This window comes from Theobroma umbraticum, unplaced genomic scaffold (genome assembly GCF_002168275.2).
Source record: "Theobroma umbraticum cultivar Fairchild unplaced genomic scaffold, ASM216827v3 scaffold_95.0, whole genome shotgun sequence".
Taxonomy (NCBI): domain Eukaryota; kingdom Viridiplantae; phylum Streptophyta; class Magnoliopsida; order Malvales; family Malvaceae; genus Theobroma; species Theobroma umbraticum.
In genome coordinates, this window is record NW_018397257.1 from 11,890,692 (window position 1) to 11,901,032 (window position 10,341).

At 39.9% G+C, this 10,341-nt stretch overlaps 3 protein-coding genes across 3 annotated transcripts; 1 reads left to right on the plus strand and 2 right to left on the minus strand.

The window, feature by feature from the left end:
* Window positions 1-1,077: 1,077 nt before the first annotated feature.
* LOC110412243 (uncharacterized) lies at window positions 1,078-2,526 on the minus strand. Its single transcript, XM_021422762.1, has 3 exons — window positions 1,909-2,526; window positions 1,472-1,575; window positions 1,078-1,342 (listed from the first exon to the last, which is right to left on the minus strand). The coding sequence occupies exons 1-3, from the start codon at window positions 2,524-2,526 to the stop codon at window positions 1,078-1,080; spliced, it is 987 nt and encodes a 328-aa protein (XP_021278437.1).
* Window positions 2,527-4,042: 1,516 nt separating this feature from the next.
* Window positions 4,043-5,907, plus strand: LOC110412242 (phenylalanine N-monooxygenase CYP79D16-like). Its single transcript, XM_021422761.2, has 2 exons — window positions 4,043-5,044; window positions 5,269-5,907. Exons 1-2 carry the CDS (start codon window positions 4,043-4,045, stop codon window positions 5,905-5,907), a joined length of 1,641 nt encoding a protein of 546 aa, XP_021278436.2.
* A 1,003-nt stretch (window positions 5,908-6,910) lies between these two features.
* LOC110412065 (B3 domain-containing transcription repressor VAL1) lies at window positions 6,911-10,277 on the minus strand. The gene is made up of 7 exons (XM_021422488.2): window positions 10,085-10,277; window positions 9,731-9,804; window positions 9,206-9,631; window positions 9,037-9,086; window positions 8,313-8,426; window positions 8,122-8,189; window positions 6,911-7,736 (listed from the first exon to the last, which is right to left on the minus strand). The coding sequence occupies exons 1-7, from the start codon at window positions 10,146-10,148 to the stop codon at window positions 6,988-6,990; spliced, it is 1,545 nt and encodes a 514-aa protein (XP_021278163.1). The 5' UTR covers window positions 10,149-10,277; the 3' UTR covers window positions 6,911-6,987.
* Window positions 10,278-10,341: the final 64 nt, after the last annotated feature.

The window sequence follows — 10,341 nt, forward strand, 5'->3', positions numbered from 1 at the left end:
TCTCTCCTGTACTTTTCCATTTGCTTCTTATGAATGAGTATACAGCTCTAAAAGTGGTAAAATAATAGCACTAGTTAGCAAATTTGGTTTATGCGTCACCTTCAAGACAATTTGGAAATATTAGTATTATTTATTAATGTAGGATTAGAGCGGTCTGGTGAAGAGATGTACGTAAAGTTTAATCTAATAATGATACTGTAGGGCCAGGATGACTGACTATGCTTTTAGACCAATCCCTCATGTTTCGTCAACTCATCCTTAAAATCCTATAAATGCTTGTATCTATTTTGGGAGAGGGCTTCACTCATTGAAAAGGAAGGTTGGAGTAAGAATGTTGGAATTTCCATTATATTCTTTGTTTATCAAGTCTTTTGGCTCTAGTCATCACACATAAATTCGCAGTTGGTTTTGATGTTTACACATAAATTTTCTGTCCTTGTAGTTTCTAATGTTTTCCATGTTTTTCCAACTGGGCTCAATATGGTTGTCGTTTCCGCAGCATAATTTTTATTTTTAAGTCCTCTCTGCCGGCCATAGTCGAGTACATGTGCTCAACATTTAGTTGGGTTTACCATCTGGCGTAATCTTGCATAGACCCAATTTAGTTTCTATGCAGCGTGTTAACCCAAGCCAAAGTATCTTCAGGTCAACTATCTACAAGACCTTGCCAAAAAGAGTTCTATGCTCGCAGGGTTTTCGATTCCAAAATTGGAGCTGTTATTCACATTGGATTCAAAGTTAAACAGAGAGAAGAAGCCAGAGTACCCTCTACTTTACAAATTGGCAGTAGGTTCTATACAGAAATAGAAAATTTCTCCTTATTTTACCAGCATCCTAAGGAGGTATTTCGTTTTTGTCTTTATATATATATATATAGATAAAAGGAGGGTTCAATAGAATATGAAATTTATAGCATCACAAAATTAAAGCATCCTATTACTGATCCCTCACTGAAGGGGTTGAAAGAATTGCGAAACCAGCAACAACATAAAGATTACAAGACCAAAGCGAATTAGTGCAATTTTGGCAAAATATTCATTAGCATAATATATGTGATTGGAATAAAACTTGGGAACTCTATAAGGGGAGGTGGTGATGAGTAGGAGTGTAAGGGGAATAGGCGGGTGAGCTTGCGACAAAAGATGGGGCGGCACTTGTAGCATGAGCCCTGGTTGGAGTCCTTGGTTTTGTGGGGCTTCTTGATCTTGGCATCATGGCACTGCGCCCATATGCTCTCTCCCCGCTCCTCCGAGGCCCTCTCTCTGCCCACTTGAGCTCTGCTTCCTTCACGCTACTTGGATACCTCGAAAAACAACCCATCTTTCCTGCTCTTTTTATGTACCTATTCAATCAGCCATAAACGTCAACAGGCACATTTTCTAATTATTAGAGAATCGGGCAAAGCAACGGTCCAATACTTACTGATCATAACTGATGGAAAATTAAATGGCTTGGGCTTGCGGTAAGTTACCTTTGGCTGAATCTCCTCCCCAGACAGAGAATGCACTTTCTACCCTCTGTCATTTCTCCCATGCCTATACATACGCATTGCCTACAATAAACCCTTCCACAAACCTGCAAATGTATACTAGTATCACTTGAATCTTGGTCTCAAAGACAGAGGCATAAGTGTCTATATAGGTGGACGTCACAACTAATTGATGATGAAGGTGATCTTAGTTGACGTGTTTTTCATGGCAGCATAAACTAATTAAGCATCAGCTTTCAGCCATATAGTGTTTTAGTTAGAATATATGGATTTATTTAAAAGCAACATCTGTGATCTGTGTTTAGAATGCGTGTTGCTGTTGTTGTAAACATTTGTAAATTGTTCTCAGCTATAGGTTTGGATAATTGAAATTAAATAGCAACACAGTATCTCATTTGATTAGTTTTATTAGCACATACCAGGCATCGATGTCGGAAGATGTATATAGAAGTAGTGCAGATGGTGCATATATTGGAGTGAGGAATCCCGGGCCGGTGCCTTTGCCCTCTTTCTGGATAGTTAGAAGCCATGCTTATGACGCTTACATCATCGTAGGCCACGCTTCTCTCCACGCCATGCCTAAACTCTGCCAGACCTCTTGGACTAGTTGCATGGCTACGATGACTCTGATCACCAGTACCATATCGATGACCATCCCATGCATGCATGTTTTCACCATCATGATGACGGGGGTGATGATGATGATGATGGTGACCCATGTCCATGTGTGAAACAAAGTTGGCATCTTCATAGCCAAGTTCAAGATAATGCTTATGGTGATAATAGCTGTGATCTTCGGTCGCTTGCTGGCCTCTGTTGAAATCAAGGCTGGATTTGGTCAAGGGTGATGCTTGTTTTGGATTTTTGGCTTCTTGAAGGGGTTCCACGCTTGTAGATTTGTTCTTCTCGGAAGCGTTTGCCTTTGGCTTCATATCTGCAAGGTCTTGGAAAGTGAGATTAACGGAGTCATCTGGGATTCCCAGATACAGTTCTTCAAGCTCCATCCTGGCCTTTGCCAAAGTTTGCAAGTCCCCCATGAGTCTGCTGATGAATTGTTATGCTTCCTCGGAGACAGTTGGACAGAGGCTTGTGGGAGAATGAATTGCTTGAAATCAAGAAGGTTAAAAGGGCGTTCATTGGAAATGGAGACGATTATAATATAATGCAAAATATGCTAGCTAGGCCGGACTCGACGATAACCTCGATCCTCATTTGATAATGATTTTGGAGTTGGAATCAATGTAACATATATATTCACCTAATTCCCACTATAAATCCTACATCCATTCGGCTGGATATGGTGACAGACAAAGATTCATTGCAACTTGACCCACAATTAACCTGAAATATATAACCATGTCGGATGGATTGTATATATCAACCCGACCAGAAATAGGACAAAAATCTCCGCCGGACCATTTAAATACAATGGCAATAGTAACCATGTCAAACCATATATTTGTCGGACTTGGTGGTTAGAATCGATGATTAAATGAATACTAAGACAAACCTGTCACATTAATCAGCGTGTAAGATGATCATATGCTACATATTAAACATATGCACTTGTTTGACAGGGAACCATCTCGTCCTACAATTTCGATCTTGGTCTATGTTTACCTCACACTAGAACTCAAGGTAATTTATATAGGTAAAAAAAAAATTAAAATTTTTTCTCGAATAAGAAGATTCGAAAATTTGTATATTTTTGTATGATTCAGTAAAATTAAAATCGTATCTTAATCGATCGAATCATTTTTCTGTTAAAAAAAAAATAAGAGATTGAATTCTCATTGCATAACTTTCCTGTTATGAAAATAGAATGAAAACAAACCCAGCATCATTAAGAAGCAAAGGTTGAAAAAGCTAATTAATTTTTTTTTTTTTGAAAAGGTGGATAAATAATTAAATTTATTGCATGAGGTGGTGCACCTAAATTTTTTCTTTTCAATTTAAAGGCTTTGTTATTGTAATTAGTGCGTATGACTGCTTACTTACATCTATGCATTTACCTCATGTAATTGTAATTTAATAAACTTTCGAAATAAACAAGATTATCCTCCCCAAGACTTTCTCCTAGTAGTTTACAAGAAACATTAAAGTTTGCTAATAACTCATTACCTCCACTCCTACTCCACCTGCGGTTCTAAAGCATTTAATTTCTTAGGAGTACAAGGAGAAGGGAGGAATCAAGATGTCAGGTATTAATTACTTTGGACCAATTACTTCAAAGCATTTGGCAAAGTAACAGCTCATCATCAAAAAAATGGGAACAATGCATGTTGAATGTGAGTTGTGTTGCTGATAAGGATAAATGGAAAGAGAGTAATGTCAGTCGAACACAAGTCCTTCCTATTTTCCACTTCTGGCATGAAATGTATGGCAAATTATTAACGCACTTTAATTCTCTCTGTTCTGGAGTGACAAAACGCTTCTCATCACTCATCACTCGGTGGATTCCTCCTCTATAAACTGACACTTCAGTAAGCTTCAGATAATGCACTGGAACAGATACAGCACATGATAAGGATAAGATTGATGTTCTCTTTAGCCATGGCGAACGCCAATTCCTCCCTCCACGGCGCTCTCGAGGGTGTGTCCTCTACTTCTTTTGCTACTTTGCTCAGCTTCTCCTCCACCCTTGTTGTCATGGCATTCGCCTTGTGTTACTTCTTCAAATTCCGATTGGCAGGCACTGAGAAGGCGAAGCAACCTCCTCTCCCACCTCTCCTGCTGAAACCTTGGCCTGTCGTGGGAAACCTCCCTGAAATGATCAAAAACAAGCCCACGTTTCGATGGTTACATGAGCTCATGAAACAAGTGGATGCTGGCATTGCTTGTATCCGCTTTGGGAATGTGCATGTCATTCCTGTCACCTGTCCAGAAATCAGTCGAGAATTCCTGAAAAAACAGGACGCTGTTTTTGCATCAAGGCCCATTAGCATGTCCACCGACGTCACCACCAAAGGCTTTTTAACAACAGCTCTCGTGCCCTTGGGAGATCAATGGAAAAAAATGAAGAAAGTTATGGTCACTGATTTGCTTTCCCCAACGAAACATCGGTGGCTTCATGAAAAAAGAGTAGAAGAAGCCGATAACCTTGTGCGTTACGTGTATAACCAATGCAAGACTTTAGATAAAGGCGGCCTGGTGAACGTGAGGGTGGCTGCACAACACTATTGCGGCAATCTGCCGAGGAAGCTGCTTTTTAACAGGAGGTACTTTGGGGAGGGTAAGGAAGATGGAGGACCGGGGTTTGAGGAAGAAGAGCACGTCCGCGCCCTTTTCACTATTCTTAGTTATCTTTATTCGTTTTGCATATCTGATTACATTCCATGCTTGAGAGGGCTTGATCTGGATGGCCATGAAAAAATTATGGACGAGGCTCTTCAGGTTGTTGGAAAATACCATGATCCCATAATCGAAGAGAGGATTCAGCAGTGGAAAAATGGCGACAAGGAGGCTGTGGAGGACTTGCTTGATGTCTTGATTACTTTGAGAGATGAGCATGGCAAGCCTCTTCTGACAATGGAAGAGATCAAGGCTCAAATTACTGTAAGCCTCTCTCAATATACTCTCTCGCTCACGCTCGCATGCATGCACATAAATCTAATTGACACGGTACTTAAAATAATAGGAATATTGAGATAAAATGTATGGAATAAATCTGGATGGGATGGGATGGGATGGGATGGGATGGGATATATTATAAGTAGACAGTCGTGTGCATGCAAGAGATACAAACTTTTCATCCATTATGTCTTATGTTAATTTTGTAGGAATTCATGATTGCTACGGTAGATAATCCGTCCAACGCAGTAGAATGGGCACTTGCTGAGATGCTAAACCAACCCGAGATACTTGAGAAAGCCACACAAGAAATAGACCAAGTTGTTGGAAGGGGGAGACTGGTCCAAGAATCTGATTTTGCCAAACTCAACTATGTCAAGGCATGCGCCAGAGAAGCCTTCAGGCTCCACCCAATAGCACCTTTCAATGTTCCGCATGTGGCCGTGGCGGATACAACCGTTGCCGATTACTTTATCCCAAAAGGGAGTCATCTGCTCCTTAGCCGGACAGGGCTGGGTCGGAATCCTAAAGTTTGGGATGAGCCACTCAAGTACAAGCCAGAGCGCCACCTCAAGGCTGATCATGGAACTCCACTGTCGCTGAGTGAGACAGATCTGCGCTTCATCTCCTTCAGCACTGGCATGCGTGGCTGCAAGGGCGTCTTGCTAGGGACTTCCATGACTGTCATGCTGTTTGCTAGGCTGCTGCAGTGTTTCACATGGAGCATCCCACCTAACCAGCCAGGGCAAGCCATCAATCTAACCGAGGCAAAGGAAAATCTCTTTCTTGGCAAACCGCTGGTTGCGGTTGCAAGCCCCAGGCTTCCCTCTAATGTCTATCCCGCTTAATGCAAGTACTGAAAATACTCCATAACCATAGCCATATCATATGGGATGTTGTTGCGTAGCACTAGCATGCAACTATTTTATATATATACTGTCTGTCAACCTTGAGTTTCGGTACTTTGGACGGAACGTCAATCAAAACCTTTCAAATTAATTAATATGCCAAACTCTTTAATTAACTTGTGTTATTTTCAATCATGGGTCCATATTTCATTTATTTATTGTTAAGCCAAGAAAAAAAGAGCAAACATTGGTAAGCAACATCAGCGTACGTTGCTCATATATATGTATTAATATCTGTCCTATATATTACGAATCCAGCTATCATCACCACTATATAACAGTCACTTTTCACCACCCTCACATTACATCACCACTATATAACAGTCACTACATTTTAATGCTCAGCTCTCATTGTCCCTGATACAACGACGTTTCAACATTACAATCAAACCGTCCAAGTGTGGCAGCTGGTGAATGCACCTATATATGTTTTCAAGACATATACTGTGCCTATACATGTGTGGTTAAGTTTGTATTTGAATTATATCATAAATGCACCAAGATGCCATGCATGCCAACGCCATTTTAATTGGGCTAAAAGTGCGAAATGAAAAAATAAAAAGCTGATTAAAGCAGTTCCGTAAAGCTATCAACGCATGCAAGTGGAGTAACCCAATTATCAAAAGTTGAATATACAGATTATGTAATGTCGAAAAGCAATTAACCTACCCCGACTAATTACTTAATTTTGTGTGAATTTTATTGCTTCTTTCTGTATTTGTGAAATTCATTTTGTCTCTATCCTTTCTTTTTTCCGAAATGAGAGAGAATTGATCAACCAAATCCCAGCCAGCAGCCTAGCATTGAGCAGTATAAGTTACAACACCACCATAACAATTCCGCACATGTACATGGAGAGAGAGAATTTACTCGTTACAGGGGTAAGGTAACAAATTAACAAGGAAATTACAGTGTGTGGAGGTGTGAGACAAACACCAACATATTAGAGAAAGGCAAAACAAAATTATTATAATTGTAAAAAGGAGAAAAAAAAAAGAGAGTCTAAATATGAGGAGATTTTTACTGAAGACCATTTCTCTCAAAACTGGGCTCCTTATGCCCTTCATCACTTCTGGTGTCATGCTCCCAACCTACAGATGCAAGAAACTCTTCATCAGATAGGTGTCTCTCATTCTCCTTGTTAGCTTGTGATAGAGCATGGGAACCAATCCCAAGGCTACCCTGTTGCTCACTTATTAGGCTTGGAAGCCCATTTTGCTTTATATAATTTTCAATCGGCATGCCGGCAGCTTGAACAAGACTCATCATATTCAATCCTGGTTCTTCAAGTTGCAGGTCTTCACGATTGGGGTGACAATTCAGGTCTATTTGTCCAGCACTGATCTCAGCTACCTCAGCTTGAATTCTGCTTTGGCTTCCTTCGTTCTCTGAATGATCAAGTCTTGCGTCATTCAGCTCTGATTCATCCTTGTGGCCATTACTATCTTTCTGGGAAATTTCTGCTTCACGTTCCGATTGGCGTTTCTTCTTCCGCAGCATGAGTGTTTTAAACCGGCGCTTCACAGTCATGCACACATTACAGGTGCATGTAGGTTTGTGCTTTCCCTTCCCACTTGGAGGCTGAATGCACACAATGCAGGTACAGCCAGGGCGGTGTCGGGGATGTTTTGTCGTAGCTCCAATTGAAGACTCCCCCACATCACCCATTTTGTCTCCTAAAACTGCAGCACTAGCCAGAGCATCCAAGCCTGAAGGTTCACGTTCTGTGGCCAGCTTAGGACTTTCTAGAATTTTTCGCTTCTTCAAATCTGGGAAAAGGTAGACAGGGAGAAAGAAGTCAGGGAGTATTTTGAAATTTGTAAAGGACAAAACCATACATGCCAAAAAAAAATTCATGCCAAATGATGAAAATTATGCAGCATTGTCAAATTCATGGATTTTTCACAGAATAGAACTCAACTGCAACTAGTAGCAATGGGCAGTTGTCAAATAACATATAATACAAGGATTTCCATCTGTCTACTTTGCTCAAATATGTGCAAAATTAATGAGCACTAGCACATACGACTAAAGGATCATTTATAACAAGCATTCAAGAACCATCTTCCTCTTGAAAGAACACCGGTTTTATTTTCCTAAAACCATCTTTAAAGCATAACGATCCACAGAACTATTGAGAGAATGGTGTCCGACCTCTACCCACTCGAAGAAGATTCTCCAGTTCCTTTGGGCTAATCTCCTCTGGTGCAGAACATGAACACCTAGGAGCACATCATTTGGGATCAGCGGGGCATAAACATCAAAACAAACTTTTCATCTCACAAACAGATCCCATTGGTAGTAATCTTCAAAAAAAAAATAGTCAACAAAGAAAAATGTTGCACCTGCTTGAATCCCAAACATTATCTAAACATGTCCACTTTGGAGGGAGAAGAACATCAACGGGTAACCTTCGCCATTTGGAACAATCATCACACTGGGCCCATTGCTCCTGTCCCCTACAGAAAATCCTCATGCCATTCAGAATTAGATGAATACTACTAGGAAAAAAAGAACTATATGAAGACATTCTTTATAATATATGCAGCAATGTGAGATTTTAGTGTTCCAGCATTTATCAATCTATAATTCATGATAAACTAATATAATTCCTAGTGTAAGAACCACTTCCAACAATTTTTGAACAAAAACACATTAGCAAACTGAAAAATGAAAGTTCTCTTTAAAAGATGAATGCATGAGACATATTCAACGAGATAACAGATCAGAGTGTGGGCATGAAACCAAAGTTTTCCAAAATGAAAACTCAAAGGGCTTGACCACCCTCAAAAGGAAGCTTTTTAACATTGAAACTTTTTCAGCATTCACAACCAGGAAATAGCTCCAAAACTTAGAGCTGTTACGATAGACTCTAGAATGCCATAAGACATGTTCAAATAATGTTTTAGAGTTTAGACACCTTTGCCAGACACCCTAACATAATCTCACTAGCTCTACCAGGAACCAATGAGAAATATAGACAAATACTATGGCCACATATAACTTTGTCAATTGTCTTTTTCCCAATACTCAAAGAAAATATAGAGAAATACATCATGTAAGTCTTACCCAGATGGTTGAGCTGCAAATATAGTCCTCTTTCCAAAAACAGGGGGTTCCTAAATAAAACAGACAGCATTGATCACACAGCTACCAATAAACCCGATAAAATATGAATTTGCATTGGCACACCATCATGGCATCATTTCAACAAAGAAAAACAGTGACTGTTACATACATCATATTCTTCAAATTCATGGTCCTCAATAGTCACAATGCTAGGCTTGACACTTGGGGGTGGACGAAGCAAGTCCTGTGCTTCTTCCCATGTGAGCCTTAACTCCAAAGCATCCTCACTATGCATCAGCAACCTCTTACTTTTGGACCCAATATTTCTAGTCCTCTTCTTCTCTGCATTCACTGCTGGTTGCTGCACTGGATCCCCATTTGCTCTGTCTCCATGGTTCTCACCTCTACCCCAACTGATGGTTCCATCAGCCAAACTCAAATGTTCAGACAGAGAATTTACAAGAGGATCCTTTCCTCCTTTTGGGGTCTGTAAAAGACCAGAGTAAGCACTCACTGTAGACAAATTCTCAATGCCACCAGAATTGGAAGTTTCCCCAGAATGTGCACCATTAGGAAGGGAAGATGTTTGGCCTTCCTGTTTATCAGTACATGTTCATGTAAACTATAAGTTAGTTTAGAAAAGAAATCCAATCATGTTTGAACATGTTAGAGAATTTTTGCCATGATGCTTGACCTGTGCATCAGAGTTTGTCGCCTTCCGAAACCCCATAACAAGTTTACCTCCAGGATCTATTTGACTAAATGTTACTGCAATAAACAAGAATAGTTTATTACCATAAATAAGAGAAAGAAAAGTAAAGGTCTGCAATACAAGTTGACTTCCCACTAGCATGACGTAGCAGAATATAGAAGAAAGCCATCAGATTATTAAGGAAAGAAATAACACCAATGCAGATATCTACATGAGAAACACTATTTTTTTTTTCAAAAAAAATACTATCAATACAAAATCAAATAAGATAGATTAGCATACATATCAAGCAAAGTTATAAATTGTGTTCTTAGCAATAAAAGGAACAAAGCATACCAGTATCGCCTGCTCGTAATTGCATGGACTGAATACAAGGTGTTACGCCCTCCAAGACATACATCCTACTATTGTTATTTGGCCAAAACCTGAACTGAAACGTCCATTCTTTCCCCTTTACATCTTGAATCCTTAGAGGAAGACCTTCTGATTGTGAAATGGGAGGAAAATATGCCTGCAATGATTTCTAGTTCATACAAATGCAATGCCAGGAAAAGATAGGAGAAAGGGTGGAGGCGGGGACATTGTCAGGGAGG

Excerpts from the sequence above, each read along its gene's own strand:
- LOC110412242 (XM_021422761.2), top strand. The coding sequence starts at position 4,043 with ATGGCGAACGCCAATTCCTCCCTCCACGGCGCTCTCGAGGGTGTGTCC. Across the intron at positions 5,045-5,268 it reads AGATCAAGGCTCAAATTACT|GAATTCATGATTGCTACGGT; the intron begins GTAAGCCTCTCT and ends TTAATTTTGTAG.
- LOC110412065 (XM_021422488.2), bottom strand. The coding sequence starts at position 10,148 with ATGTATGTCTTGGAGGGCGTAACACCTTGTATTCAGTCCATGCAATTA. Across the intron at positions 9,632-9,730 it reads CGACAAACTCTGATGCACAG|GAAGGCCAAACATCTTCCCT; the intron begins GTCAAGCATCAT and ends ACTGATAAACAG. Across the intron at positions 9,087-9,205 it reads ATGAATTTGAAGAATATGAT|GAACCCCCTGTTTTTGGAAA; the intron begins GTATGTAACAGT and ends TGTTTTATTTAG.
- LOC110412243 (XM_021422762.1), bottom strand. The coding sequence starts at position 2,526 with ATGGGGGACTTGCAAACTTTGGCAAAGGCCAGGATGGAGCTTGAAGAA. Across the intron at positions 1,576-1,908 it reads TCTTCCGACATCGATGCCTG|GTTTGTGGAAGGGTTTATTG; the intron begins GTATGTGCTAAT and ends ATACATTTGCAG. Across the intron at positions 1,343-1,471 it reads GGGAGGAGATTCAGCCAAAG|GTACATAAAAAGAGCAGGAA; the intron begins GTAACTTACCGC and ends CTGATTGAATAG.